The sequence below is a fragment of the Ascaphus truei genome, chromosome 1 (genome assembly GCF_040206685.1).
Source record: "Ascaphus truei isolate aAscTru1 chromosome 1, aAscTru1.hap1, whole genome shotgun sequence".
In the NCBI taxonomy this organism is placed as follows: domain Eukaryota; kingdom Metazoa; phylum Chordata; class Amphibia; order Anura; family Ascaphidae; genus Ascaphus; species Ascaphus truei.
This window is the reverse complement of record NC_134483.1, coordinates 84,561,882-84,577,771: the sequence shown is the minus strand read 5'-3', so window position 1 is coordinate 84,577,771 and position 15,890 is coordinate 84,561,882. Positions and strand designations below refer to the sequence as shown.

Here is a 15,890-nt window from a genome sequence, read left to right as displayed (position 1 = left end):
GGCTGAGAGCTGTAGTTTATCAAGGTAAATATCAGCCAACATACTGTATAAACCGAGTTTGGGGATACCAAAGAGAGAAAGAAAAGAAAAAAGGGTGAAAGGATAATAAAAAGGAGAGCATCCACTTTGGAGTAAATTAAGCAGATACAAAGAGCATAACATAAAACAGTAATAGTACACCTGCTAGGATGACAAGGATATATACTGTACAACAAGAGGTTTCTATCTTTTGTGAAACTCCATTCAAAGAAACCCCTTTGCAGTTCATGTACCCAGAGCCACCGACAGCTGTGTGGGGCTCAGGACTAGAGTTTTTCCAACTGGACCCCTGTGGGGCCTGCGAGCCCGACCGCTCTCTTTCTCTTACACTCCCCCATCCCCCTCTCTCACTGTCCCTCCCTCGCTATTTTTCGCCTCCTTCTCACTCTCACACTCCCCCCTTTCACACTCCCCTTTTTCTTCCCTCTCTGTCGCACTCCCACCTTTTCTCCCATTCTCCAAGTCCCCCCCTTTCTCACCATCCCCCCATCTCTCTCCCCTCCTCTCACTCCTCTCTCTCACGTTGCCCCTTCTCCCTCTCTCCCCTCTCGATTTCTCTGTTTGGCATGAGAAGTCTCCGCAGCTGAGGCGAGATGCGCCTCCCCCCCCCCCCTGCCGCACACAGAGGCCCAGGTGGCCGGATGCGGGAGTTGGGCCAGGCCACGCTTCCAGGATCAGCTGGTCAGGCCCACAGGGACCCTGTCTCAGTTCTTCCCCCCGCCCTGTCGACAGCCCTGCATGTATCAACTCAAAGAAAAGTGTGTTTTGACTCACTGCTTAATTTTTTGAAGCATAGTTGCGTCATATGTAAGAATCAGTTTCTTACATCTATGCGGAATGTTACACTTCGACAAAAGAGAATGATGCAGAATGTGATGTATCCCATTATAATATGCGCACCATGTACCTCGTACCTCAGGATGTACCCATGTACCTCAGGATGGTGCAGGTGGGGGGGAGAAGGGGACAGGAAATCATAACAAAGTATTTTGATACATTAGCACAGGGTGACAGTGCCCCCTACTTCTGCTCCAAAATATCTTTGATACAAAGACCCTACTGTTTTTAAAAGACGTAAGGAAAAGTGTAACATCCTGAACCGCATAACGCTATCAATAGAGCTATAATCTGAATTAAAACATAAATGAAAGCCTCAGCCACATTACATTTTTAAATATAGTTCTTCCTGGTTTTCGGAAGGCAAGTTTCAAGCCTTGTGCCACCCTATATATTAATGACATTTCTTTGCCTCATTACTATAGCAGTAGTATTTTACAGTAACAGCTGATTGGGTTTCTGGACATGGCTAGCATGAAGACACTGAGATAATGCTGACTCCAACCTGCCATTAGGTTACCAGATCACTTGAACAAGTTCAGCCAAGCTAGGTTTTTAAATTGTGATGGGAAATAAAACACCTCACGTGATTTCCGCTGCCCTTAATTTCCTTTCTGTATACTAACTCCTTCAATAACAGGATAGTATTTCACAAAAGCCTTTCTGGCAGCAAAGCGGTTTAAAATGATGGATGGAAGTTCTTCTACACTAAAAGAGTGGAAGAGATATGGAACCGCTTACCAGCAGAAGTGGTTGGGGTAAACGCAGTAAATTAGTGCAGTAGTTGGGACTGACACAAGAGAACCTCAGATTTGGAAGATCTGGCGTCTATAGTTTTGGTACAGATTTGGAAAATAGTGAATGGTGGCCTTATGTATTATCAGATCTATCTACTATTAGCATGTTTCTATGATGTACAGTGGCTTTGCTGCAATGGAGCCCCACGTGAGTGTAACTTGCATTGCAGCTTTAAGCAAGTTACCAGGTTGATACCAGCTAAGATTAGTGACAGTCTTAGCCTACGGATATCTCAGCTATCTTTCATCTGCTCTCTCAGACGTCTTACATTAGAAAGCCTGAAATAGAAACAGTAGGTGACATAGGAGAAGAGTAATAGCAGTAATGGAAATACCAAATATCACTGGAAGTCTAACTCAAAGTCCCTGAACTTCTCAGTGAGAAAAACAGAGAAATTACATATGGGCAAAGATTAGGAACAAGAACCAACCTGAAGCCCTTATTCAATATGCTGTTAAGCCACTTTCCTGTAATGAAGAAGAAGAAGAAGAAGATATCTGTCCCATTCATTTGAATGCATCTGATTTTTTTTACCAGCTCTAGGAAGGAGCGTCACATCATACTGAATACTAGCCTTACTCAGTCCAAATGATATTTGTGTCCGTATGAATGCGAAGAAAGGGCCACGGAGACCTGAAACGATGCTGTCAGTTGTGTTTGCTGTATGTCCTGACATCTTCCTGTCAATATACCTTTTGATACTTATCTTTTTGAGTGCTGATTACTTTTTTCAGGTACAGTAGGTGTATGTACAGTATGGATATGTACTGTAAATGGATATGTATGTGTATGTACAGTATGGTTATGTATGTGTATGTACATTATGGATATGTGTGTATTTACATTTCAGATTACCCTTACCTCTTTCTTATCCCAATCACGTATATGTGACATCCCCCAGTAACATGATTTTTCAGTAGTTTTGCCATTCAGAGATTGTAATGTTATTGGACATATGTTAAGTTCTGAAAAATAGCAGTAATGTATTAAATGGCCGAGTTTTTCCACTTAATTGCAGCTCCAACATAAGATGTTACGTATATGTCTGCATCATTGCATTTGACGAGAAAAAATGGTGCCTAGTACGTCCAAAAACTAAAGATGTACATGTCCGTGTATCTTTATATACCTAAACCTAAACTAGAATTGGAAGTGGACACACTTTTGATTAAACACTTAAAGATCCTTGAGTAATGATTTCATACAAAAAGTATGGTATAAGCCATTATACGTTAATTATAACATTGTACTTTAATTTATTATTATACTTTAATTATAACTTTTATAATTAGATTGCTACTTTAGTTCAAAAGATGCTGCCGGTTGGATTGCTGGTTAAAGGGGGAGGAAACCTAAATATTTATTTTGTGCTCCCTCACAGCTATTTTGCCAACAGCATAAACCAACAGGAGAGAGCTTACTTGCAATAAGGCATTCCCTGTCACTCTCATTGCCTCAGTAAGAATAGGTCACGGTAGCTATTTTGTTAATGGGAAATAAGCTTTAAATGATTGAATGTGCTTTGTCTTCCTTGTTTTGCTTTTTGTTGCACCCAGTTCAGGGAGACATTCCCCCAAACAAGTAATGGGGCTTTCTAGCGCCACTCTCTTTTAACTCCTTCCATGCCTGAACACTTCTGGGATCACATCCACGTGATCTCTTGGGTAGCGATTCCCTGATTACTAGTTAGATTGAAAAGTCCTTACGCGCCTTATAATCAGGCTCCACACATTTTGCTGCGGACAATTTTGTCCTGCGTAAGGCAGCAACACAGTAGCCGCATGTACTCACGCTTGCGCATGAGTTAACACAGGAGTTAAAGGAGCGCAGGCGCCTACTGTGTTAATTGCTTACACAGGACCGAAAGGAGCTCATGCGCAGACACCTACTGTGTTAATAGCTTACACAGGACCGAAAGGAGCGCATGCGCAGACACCTACTGTGTTAATAGCTTACACAGGACCGAAAGGAGCGCATGCGCAGACACGTACTGTGTTAATAGCTTACACAGGGCCGAAAGGAGCGCATGCGCAGACACGTACTGTGTTAATAGCTTACACAGGACCGAAAGGAGCGCATGCGCAGACACCTACTGTGTTAATACCTTACACAGGACCGAAAGGAGCGCATGCGCAGACACGTACTGTGTTAATAGCTTACACAGGGCCGAAAGGAGCGCATGCGCAGACACCTACTGTGTTAATAGCTTACACAGGGCCGAAAGGAGCGCATGCGCAGACACGTACTGTGTTAATAGCTTACACAGGACCGAAAGGAGCGCATGCGCAGACACCTACTGTGTTAATACCTTACACAGGACCAAAAGGAGCGCATGCGCAGACACGTACTGTGTTAATAGCTTACACAGGGCCGAAAGGAGCGCATGCGCAGACACGTACTGTGTTAATAGCTTACACAGGACCGAAAGGAGCGCATGCGCAGACACCTACTGTGTTAATAGCTTACACAGGACCGAAAGGAGCGCATGCGCAGACACGTACTGTGTTAATAGCTTACACAGGGCCGAAAGGAGCGCATGCGCAGACACGTACTGTGTTAATAGCTTACACAGGACCGAAAGGAGCGCATGCGCAGACACCTACTGTGTTAATACCTTACACAGGACCGAAAGGAGCGCATACGCAGACACGTACTGTGTTAATAGCTTACACAGGGCCGAAAGGAGCGCATGCGCAGACACCTACTGTGTTAATACCTTACACAGGACCGAAAGGAGCGCATGCGCAGACACGTACTGTGTTAATACCTTACACAAGACCGAAAGGAGCGCATGCGCAGACACGTACTGTGTTAATACCTTACACAGGACCGAAAGGAGCGCATGCGCAGACACGTACTGTGTTAATAGCTTACACAGGGCCGAAAGGAGCGCATGCGCAGACACCTACTGTGTTAATAGCTTACACAGGACCGAAAGGAGCGCATGCGCAGACACCTACTGTGTTAATAGCTTACACAGGACCGAAAGGAGCGCATGCGCAGACACCTACTGTGTTAATAGCTTACACAGGACCGAAAGGAGCGCATGCGCAGACACGTACTGTGTTAATAGCTTACACAGGGCCGAAAGGAGCGCATGCGCAGACACTTACTGTGTTAATAGCTTACACAGGACCGAAAGGAGCGCATGCGCAGACACCTACTGTGTTAATACCTTACACAGGACCGAAAGGAGCGCATGCGCAGACACGTACTGTGTTAATAGCTTACACAGGGCCGAAAGGAGCGCATGCGCAGACACCTACTGTGTTAATAGCTTACACAGGACCGAAAGGAGCGCATGCGCAGACACCTACTGTGTTAATAGCTTACACAGGACCGAAAGGAGCGCATGCGCAGACACCTACTGTGTTAATAGCTTACACAGGACCGAAAGGAGCGCATGCGCAGACACGTACTGTGTTAATAGCTTACACAGGGCCGAAAGGAGCGCATGCGCAGACACCTACTGTGTTAATAGCTTACACAGGACCGAAAGGAGCGCATGCGCAGACACCTACTGTGTTAATACCTTACACAGGACCGAAAGGAGCGCATGCACAGACACGTACTGTGTTAATAGCTTACACAGGGCCGAAAGGAGCGCATGCGCAGACACCTACTGTGTTAATAGCTTACACAGGACCGAAAGGAGCGCATGCGCAGACACCTACTGTGTTAATACCTTACACAGGACCGAAAGGAGCGCATGCGCAGACACGTACTGTGTTAATAGCTTACAGAGGGCCGAAAGGAGCGCATGCGCAGACACCTACTGTGTTAATAGCTTACACAGGACCGAAAGGAGCGCATGCGCAGACACCTACTGTGTTAATAGCTTACATTTTTACCTTACCTATTTTTAAATTAGCAGAGGCTGGAATCGAGGGGGTCGCCTTATATTCAGGGTCGCCCTATAAATCAGGCAAATCTCTCATTTCTGCTTCAGGCTCCCCTGGCTCCTGAGATTCTTAGTGCATAGTATACTTTATAAATACCAAATACTTGGATACCTAGGGGCCTATGTGTAACGAGTCTCTAGCAGCAGTTTTGTCGTAAAAGTTTAACACGACAGTAACAAATTCATGCGCCTCAGTGCGCAAATGACTAAAAACGATTTTGTTGTTTGGCACATGCGCCCACTTCCTGTCACTAAGAAACACATGTCACTATGGTGTGGAGTTAGAGGTGCTGTTTGGAGGCTGCCGCAGGTGCACATATGCAAATGATATGTATTACAACATTTCAAGCGTGCGTCGCTAACGTAAGAACAGGAATAATTACATATACCACAATATGCAGAATACATTTTATGATGCATTGTACTCTTTCAATTCGTTTAAAAAAAAACAACCAATTCTTTATACATAACCACCTTAATATTTAATGGCTTGTCTGAACACAATTAATTTAGGAATTCATTTAGGCTCTCACTGTGGACCCTATTCATTATGAACCCCTTGTTAGGAAAGCTTTCATCCCCAATCTAATGACAGTGGCTTCATAGCACATTAAAATTGCATTGGTAGCTACATCACTATTTCAGGGAACTGGGAGGTGGGGTCCTCATGGTCCCCGTGGCTGATTAGCACTGTTCAGCTCCGTGGGATACCCTGACTCCCATGCTGTAAAAGAATGGGGGGTTAGTTAGGCGGAATTGCTGCTTGAAGTCCCTCTCTGCCCTTAATTGGCTTTCTAATAAGGACAGGGTGAGATAAGGGAAGAGGAAACACTTCATTGGCAAACACTCCCCTCCCTATTCACAGGTCAGAAGTAAAGATGAGGGAACTTTTCACTTGCACATTCGGGGGGGAAAAGTGGATAGCAGAAAGTCTAACTTTTTAAAAGCTTGCAAGCAGTTCTCTGAGTAAATGTCTCCTCAGCTTGAAATATGGGGTTTGCTTCTCTCCTCCGCTGACAAAGTTCGGTCACAAATGTCGAATTTCGCTTCTTTTTAGGATGCAAAGTTGTAGCGCGCTTTTTTCAAAATCTCAACCGTTTCAGCGAAACATTAGCAAAGCAAGTCTCACACATCTGCAGTCAGATGAAATACAAATCATGTCTCATTTTCACAGAACAAAAGCTGTCGTTTCATTTTTTGCTTCCATCATGGTTACATTTCTTTAAGGAAGCTTGTTAAATTCTTCCCCGAATATAGTTTTTTTTTTTTGTCACCTTCGAGGATTGCACCTTTAAGCCAGGTCTCATTCCCCTGCCCAGCCTCATTCCTTTGGCATTAGTGTCACTCATTGGAACACAGTCTCTCATTCCAAGCATCAACAGTATCAAAGATTTCAACAGTCCCTCGCTCTCACAAATCACATGCTGTTTCCATTAGCAAATGTCTTTTTTTGTCCACAACATCTAAAACCCTTGACCTTCTGTTTTTTAATTAAAAAAACAAAATAAAACATACATTTTCAAATCCAATCTGATAACTATTTGCTTTGTTTTTTTAAAGGATAATTTGGAGAAACTCCTAGAAAACCTGCAGGAGCGCTCCCTGAAAACGGAGGAATGCGTCGGCACAATAGAATCGCTCTTTAATGAAGTTGAAGTAAGTGTCAGGCTTCCATGCTTCAGCTGAAGTTAATTTTGCAACACAGACATGTTTCCTAATAAATACGCCTGTTATTACTGCAATCTGCAGAGAAAATTCGCATGGAAACATACTTCTTAGAAAATAAAAAGTTGGGAATATTGTGTATGTTGGTAGAGAGAGAAAGTATAGATGGATGAGTGCATTCTGGCATGAAAGGAGTTAAACATGCTTATGAAACTCCTGATGTAAAAAATCTTATATATCATGGGCAATTGATGTATATTTCTGTACAATTGTAGATATTATTTAAGGTATATAACTGTAAATGTATAAACTGGCATGGGATGAACCAGATAACAATCCCTCTTGAATAGTTCACAGCAAAGTACCGTAAATAAGAAATAGCATACAACAGATGGAATCACCATAGCAGATATTATGCTTCTTTTGTGGATTCAAAGGTAGAGGAAATCAGCACAAAATAACCCTGATTAAGTCACTTCGGAAGTGACGAAACGCGTTGGGCTCTTGACAAGTGACACGTGACATCTGCGGACTTCCACATTTTCACTGTCAGTTGTTTTCTAACACACTGGAGAGATTTTACTCCTTTCGAGCGGACACTATTCTGGATCATTCAGTTCAGTCAGGATCATTCTCTGCCCACTCCTGCACCTAATCCATCTAGCTGCATTGATATTTGCGTTTTACTTGTGCATTGAAGCAGTCTGCATAGACACTGCTAGCACTATATACACAGACACTCCTGGGAGTAATCCTGCCTTCCTGAGAGCTCTTAATTTGACTTTTCTGCACGAGGATTCATCTTGTTGCCAGTCGTGTTTACAGAGGAGTTGTCCTGATGGTTGTTTTCCTGCTGATTTCCACTACATTTGGATCCGCAAAAGACGCCTAATATCTGCTACGGTGATTCCATCTGCTGTATGCTATTGTTTATTTACTGTATTTTGGGGATTTATTCAAGAGGGATTGTTATCTGGTTAATCACTTGCCAGTTTATACATTTCAAGTGATCAATTATATGTGCATTTTTTATCTGTGCTATTCTTAGCTATTGAATATTTTTGCATCTGACTGTACCTTGGAGAGAGCACTTCTCATCATTGCTGTTCATATTTTCCTGATGTGAAGCTGCCCCTGTTTATTAACCTCTCTGGATGTATTTTTTTATTATTTTCCCTTTCACAAATCTGATTTGTTTTCCTATTTGTGTATTATTTTTTGGGACACACATACATATTTTTTATTTTTTTTGCACTATTATTGCATTATGATAAAAAAAATTTTTTAGTTTGATCAAGTATATATTTCACTTCACTATATATTTATTACATTATTAAACACTTGTATCACTTAAGATTTTCAACATTTATCATTGCTTGAGCGCTGTCTACACTTTAGCTTATATATATATATATATATATATATATATATATAAATAAAAGCTACATATATACATATACATACATGTAGCTTATATATATTTATAGAGGTAGAGATATCTGTACTGTGTTAGCCGAGCTTAATAATCAAAAACAAATACTCTATACCGTTCGGTGGCTAAGGAAATGCTTTTTATGTGTGAGCTTTCGAGATACACGGATCTCTTCTTCGGGCGATGTTACAATGGATAAAGCAAGAAAAGTTTTACTTTAAAACAGCCTGGAATGTTATCTGTGGATGAAACCTATCCCTCCCCCCTGTGCAGTATGCGATTTATGACTTTAGGTGATAAATGGTCCCTGAATGTTTGTGATGTAAGTGTGTGTATGTGTGTAAATACACATTCATAAAGCGCCCACAGTGTATACAGAGCTTTACAAAAGGTGTGTGTGGAGGGGGAGTGAATACCAATGGTGCTGGTGGGTGTTGAAATGTAAGAGGGTGTTGCATTACTATAAATGTGTGTGGATGCTATGTAGTCCCTATTGGTATATAGGGATAGAATTAAATTGTACATATGTATGTGCAAGAGACAGGTGTGTGTGCATTCATATAGCGCAGTATTTATAGACATGGAATTTAGCACTCATGGGAAGAGAGTTCTCTTGTGTAGTGGCTCATGAAACTGCAGTCTCGGTTTAGTCCACAGCTAAGTGTCCCGAACAGTTTAATAACTTTGTATTCATGCAACCGTCTCTCAGTGTTCTAAGATTACCTTTGAGTATGGCCACCTTCAGATTGTTCATCTTATAGCCAGAGAAATGTTCACCGATAGGACTGTCTCTTGTTCCGCGTGTGATGCTGTGGCAATGCAGATTATTTCTCCTGTTTAGCTTCTGTCCCGTCTCACCTATGTAGTAGCAGCCCCCTGGGCATTTCATGCACATGATAAGGTACACGACATTGCTGGAGGAACAGGTGAACCTTCCTCTGATTTTGTACTAGAGACAAGCGACAGCGTACCTTTGGTGTCACATATAACCCACACCTAGAAGCCCTACGCAAGATCGCCAGGAAACTACAACCCATTCTCCAAGAAGATACAAGACTGCAACAGGTTTTCCCTGAAACACCCTTATTATCAGGGCTCGACAAATGCACTTACCCCCTCGCTTGGGTCGACCCCTGGAAGGTCCGACACCCTCCATCGACTGTTGCCTCAGGTCCTCTGCACGGCTCTGGTCCCGCCTCTGCACATCGCCATGGAGCCGGGCCACATCACCCTGCCATGTCTGTAGCCGTCCGCCTGGTCCCGTGTTGCTCTTTCGCATCCTCTGTTGGCTGCCTTCTCTGTACTGCAGGGATAATGCTGGGGGGCAGGGCCGGCAGGGAAGAGAGCAGAAGCCAGTCTGGCTATGGCTGCAGAGGAGTGTGGGGGCGGGGCCAGCAGGCTTCTGCTCTAATGGAAGCACCAGTGAGGATGCGAAAATGTTGGTCCAGTCTGCATGATCTGACAGTTAGTACACCCAAGGCACTTGTATGCTCCAGGCTTTCTTGCCAGCCATGTTTTAGAGGGTGCATATTTGGTCACTGGATCAGCTGGTGTTAGCAAATCCCCCAAACTATGCCCACGCCGATAGCAGAGCAATGGTGGTTGTTGAAAAAAATTGCTAATGTTGTCATTGGCCAATATGTGGCAGTTTTTCTATATGCTCCTTTTGATAGAACTGGAAGTGCTCACTATATTAAAGTAGTACAAACCAAGATCTCGCTCAGAGGGAGTAAGCAGTATATCTCTGTCCATCTGTCTCACTTTCACAAGAGCATCCTCAATGTCTTTAGGGCAATAACCTCTTTCATACAAGCATGTAGCCATGCTTTACTTCTTCATGTCTGGTACCTCTCCACCTCTACAGTTAATTCCTGGGTTCCATGGTTACCTTTCCCCATTTCCACACACTCCCTCCACTCCTTATCACTCATCCTTATATGTTGGGTGTCCCTCGTGTTTTGGTACACTATACTTCTCTCTGGCATGCCGAGCATTTTCTCGGATCCAGTACGCATGCGCATCTTGCTGGGCAGACCACAGGACATGTATCATGGCAACAGGGGGGCGCTTCCACCCATTACGCATGTGTGGAACGCTGCGAATGCCGAGATAATAGCACTATGGCAATCCGATGATGCCTTCTTGTTGTCAGGTGCAGGACTCACCTGATAGGTGGGCTCCGGTCTACGTTGGCTGCACGCGCACCAATCAGATGGATCTTGAGGATATCGGACTACTGGCATGTATCAGCCAATTGACTACAGCGGACCATTTTCGCGGGTTTTGGTGATTTTTAAATGTTTGTCAGGTGTTGGGACACATATGGGTGAGGGTATAAATGTCTGTCCCAGTCACTCAATTGCCGCACAACCCTGAGGAAGGTCCCTCTACGTGGACCGAAATGTCGGTTGCGGTGCCCTGTATTTATAATACATACTTTTGGATTACACTCATCTGTGTGCTGTCTCCTTTCTACTGTACTCACATCTGGTAACTTTTGTATTCTATGTATTCTTTTGTATTCTATGGGATAAGCTTTAGGATCACTTGGAATTTATGGTAGTGCCAACTGTTATATTATTGACTATATATATACATCTTAACCCTGGCTGTGCTTAAAGCTGTGACCATGCAGCAAGCTTAAGCCTATAGGGAACCATGTTTAAAATGGTTTTGAAGCAAAAAGTGGCACTGTGTGCTCATTTGCATGTCATTTCCCAGAATCCCTTGCTGCAGTGGAAGTGCTGTGTGCTGGGTGATAATGGTGAAAGGCGGGGTTGCAGACCTATCTAAGAATGCAAATGAGCATACAGTTATATTTCCAATATATATATATATATATATATATATATATATATATATATATATATATATATATAGCCTTTGTGGGTATATTATGTGTGTGTGTTGTTATTTGCATATGGTATTTTTGCCATTTTACCATATAAATATTTTGTATCATGCAGGAAAACTGTACAAAATCAGAGATGCTTTTAGAAGATCAGAATGAAAAGATGATTCAGGCGGTAGTTGCCCAACATGCTGCAAAGAGAGAGGGCTTTGAGGAAGTGAAGAAAATGAAGATGGAATACCTGTATGACCAGATGCTTAGCTTCCAGCTAAATGTTGATACAGCAAAAGAGATCTTAGAGAGAGCTGTAAAGGAGATTGAAGAGCTTGATCCTGTTGTTTTTCTCAGTGTAAGTCAAATGTATTTCTCGGTGTAGTTCTTAAAGCCGCAGTCCCTCCTACTCGTTCCTTTTTTTTGTACCCCAGTTTTTTTGTTTACAGGACGGGAACCAGGGAAAGGGTTGTCCAGACTTCAACTGTATTTATTTTGTTTTTGTTTCGTGGACCTCCCTGTTCCCGAGAGACACTTACTGGTGTTGTTACAGTGTTTAAATCTCCTCCAGGGGAAACACATTGGCCACCAAACCATGCCCCAATAGGAAGCCGTAACGTCAACGGTTACAGCATCCTATTGGAGTTTAGCCTTACTGCTCCGACACAGCTAATTCTAACAAAAGCCGGACGGCAGGATGCGTGCTGGCGGCTTTTGTTAGAATAAGCTTTGTCGGAGCTGTACATCCAGTAAAAAAGAAGTGGGGTTGGTAATGGGGGATTGCTGGGCGCACTATACACTTTTTAAAATGTAGCCATAACACGTATACAATATATGTATATAGGAGATGTGCAAAGTTACGATTAGAATAAAATAATTAAGAAATAATTAGGTGTTTTTTTTACTCTGTTTTCTGGAGACAGCCGTCTTTGTTTTGAGATGTAATTTAGGACATTAAAAGGTTGAAGTACATTGAGATTCATTGCTAATCTTTCTGGTTCATATATTTTTGGAAATGCCGGAACCTGCCTTTTCCTCACTACTGCTGCCTAAAACATCAGATGGTGAGAGAATGGACAGTTTTGTGGTGTTCCAGAAGACACAGAAGGCAGAGTGCTGAGTAATGTTTTTTTGTGGACATCTGCCTTACGGTGTCATAAATGACATCACAATGCAAAGACAACCTCCTTCAAATTTAATTGGCGTAGAAGAACATTTTAACAACATGAGACTATATTTAATAAAGGGGAGTCTATGGGTATGTATAATCAAAGTTTTTCTGTATAAAAATGTATCTAATTGGTGGGAATAAATAGCACAAGATTTTTCAAGTAAAGAAATCACATTAAGAGCGATAGTATCATTGACAAACCCGGTGCTGTTTTATGTCTGCTTTGCTCCAGGTAAGCCATATTGGCACAGGTATCTTATGGAATAGCAGCGCTTAGTAAATATGGCCCTTTGTGTCTCCCTGAGCCACAGCCCTCAAAACTTAAATTGTAACTTGTTGTCAACTTTAAACTAAATTATAAGCTCACTGTGCCTGATTATTGTGCCAGTATTATATACTGTAGGAAAATAATGATGTAATGTTCTGGTTAGCTTTACGCTCTCCTGACACTTTCCCCCCCTTTGTTGGCACATTGGTATGACTCGCGAAGGAGAATACTCGTGCCATTTCTGGTTATACATACAGTAGGATTAAGTTGATTTCCCTGCTTATTTATAAATGTGCACGAGCTGAATACCGAATTCCAGGCCACACAGATCCATGTACAAATCTATTTTTGTGAGTTTATTATTTGGAGTTGTGCATCTCACAGATGTTTCCTTTTTCTTCTTTTAGTTACATGACGAAATCAATAACAGGTACATGGCAAGTTGCTTAGCTCTGTAGAGAGTCATTGGTTCAATGCATGCCTATTAAAAGCTGCTAAAATACTGGAGTCTATTCAATGGAGACTATGTAAATTCCATATAAATCTCATAACCTCAAATAATGATGTTATTACAGGAGCACAATAAAGGGAAGGTTCACTGCAGTGGTTCTGTCGTCAGCACTTACAAAACAGCCCTAAGAAGTCTTCTGGGTGTAATAAACTAGCATCCCAATGTAGTCCAGATTCCGGTTGCATATTACTATTGATTGGGCCCCAACATCACTCCAGCTAATTTAACTTTCTTTAGTGCTTCAGTAGTTCTTCCCGTCAACAAAAATGGTACTGGGTTAGAGGGGAAATTAGCAGCAGGACAGCAAACCAGAGATAGATTTCCCTAAAAATACCAAGTTTAGGCTGTACACAGGGTACAGAGCCATTACTAGTGATAGGCGAACTAGTCGAAATCTGTTTTCTCGGAATTTCACAGACTTTCTACACCAAATCCGCCCCTCTTCCTAGTTTGCCACGACACGCTATCAACACTAAACTGTAATATAACAATTATATCCAACGCCTGAGCTCCCACAACACGTGGGCCAATAGGAAGCCGAACCTGATGACGTCACGGCTTCCTATTGGTGCGTCAGCTTTGAAACTCCGCCATTACATGAACCCAACTAAAAAAAATCGCTTGGATTCCCTCTTTAACAGGGGTAATAATGTTTGCTACATCTGTAAATCAATTCAGGGATAAGAGTACCTTAGTAACCTTAGTAGAAGCTAATCCCTGCTCTTAGATGCTCGAAGGGGCAGTTCATCCAAGCGGGTCCAAAAAATGTTTCAGAAACAACTCATGACTGTAGTTGGCTTAGTCTTCCTACCAGAAGACATTAGTTAGAGATTGTAAAACCCTCTAAAACGCTCTTGAAAAAGGCTCCTGCGAGAGCCGAAACGTTGAGTATTAAACGACCTTTTTTGCAGTGCCTGTCCACTCTTTTGCCTATATATATTTTAAAATGATGTGGGTCTAACTCCTCCCCACTTAGCAACGTGCTGTATAGAGCTATTTAAATGTATTGCTGATTTAATTAACAACGTGCATGCATAAAACAATAACGGCAGCAGCCCTAACCCTTTCACCATTGGCGTACCACTCTGTGGCGAGTTTGTCTGCTTTCAGGTATTTTAAGCACGGTTACCAGAATGTGATCTTTTCATGCAGTCTTCTTTCAGCCATGGAGAGCACTGTGTCTCTAGAGAAAATGCCCAGCGCCTTTTCGCTTTTCGAACACTATGCTGGAAGCTCTTCTAGAGGAGCTCAGAGGATGCTGAAACTTGTACCAGGTAGGAACTTTATTTGACTTAAAGTTACAAAGTTAATACTGGATATTTTGCAGAGGTCCATTCTGTTGCCATACATCACATAACTACATAATGGATTTATATTTTCTTTAGCATAAAGGATCTTTAAAGCACTATAACTGTAGGGATACTCCATGGCTTTAAAGGCTACTACTGGATGTTAGACTTTTACAGTATGTTCAATAGCATCCACAGCATTGTATGACATACTGTATGTCAGCATTTAAGTATCTAAAGTACCATTGAAAAATGTGTTTAAGGTTTTAGTAAATTCAGTGAAGGTCTTTGCAGTTGACTTCCATGTGGAATTTGGACCAAAAATGGTCTGATCATCCACTTGGGTAGATATAGAATAAGCCCAGTAGAATTTAAACTGCTTTAAACCCATAGAAATTGTGTTACCGGGACAAAATAAAGGGAGGAAAAAGCAATTTGTAAAGCAAAACAATAACATTGTGGAGCTGCGTATGGGACGTTACAGGGTACCTTTAATGAATGACAAGACTGGGAATGGATTCTCAGCCTGGGCAATGCCAGCAAATGTATTTGTAACATGAATACTTTGCCTCCCATTCATTCCTGTCTATTCTGGAGTGATCATATTACCCACGTGCTATACAATAAATGTGTATGTAACCCGTAGCACCACAGAGCTTATCAGGTAATATTATAGGGTGACTATTACTTGATCTTTGGTAACAGCCAACGGTATTTTATAAACATGAGGAATTTCACAGGTACAGTCGTGATTGCAATGCTGACATTAGGGATTTAACATTAGTACTGGATTAGATGAAAGAATCGCCTTCAGTGTCCAGTGACGTGGAACTTTACAGCTGCCTGTCCCATAACAAGTAGATGGCTAAACACATGTATGAAATGAAAACGATCATTCTTGATTTCACCTTGTGATATGAAGTTCAGGATGTCTTGTCACTTTCAAAATCACAACGAGGCCCTCCTCAGAAGATTGTACAATCTAATTTTGGTACCGGAGGGGCGAGAAAATAAAGTGACTTGTTCAAAGTCACAAGGAGTTGAAATAGGTTTCCAGTCCAAATTCTATTCAGTGCAGTGATAACTGAGCTGTCTATGCATCTAATGTATATGTTTAGCATGAGGATATCTGCATTA

At 42.2% G+C, this 15,890-nt stretch overlaps 1 protein-coding gene across 1 annotated transcript in view; it reads left to right on the top strand.

The window, feature by feature from the left end:
• Positions 1-15,890, top strand: part of CMYA5 (cardiomyopathy associated 5) — a 62,274-nt gene that overhangs the window by 5,482 nt on the left and 40,902 nt on the right. Inside the window, exons 2-5 of the mRNA XM_075590747.1 lie at positions 7,136-7,231; positions 11,639-11,872; positions 13,361-13,383; positions 14,617-14,738. Of these exons, the coding sequence (XP_075446862.1) occupies positions 7,136-7,231; positions 11,639-11,872; positions 13,361-13,383; positions 14,617-14,738 (475 nt within the window). The remainder of the gene's footprint in view (positions 1-7,135; positions 7,232-11,638; positions 11,873-13,360; positions 13,384-14,616; positions 14,739-15,890) is intronic.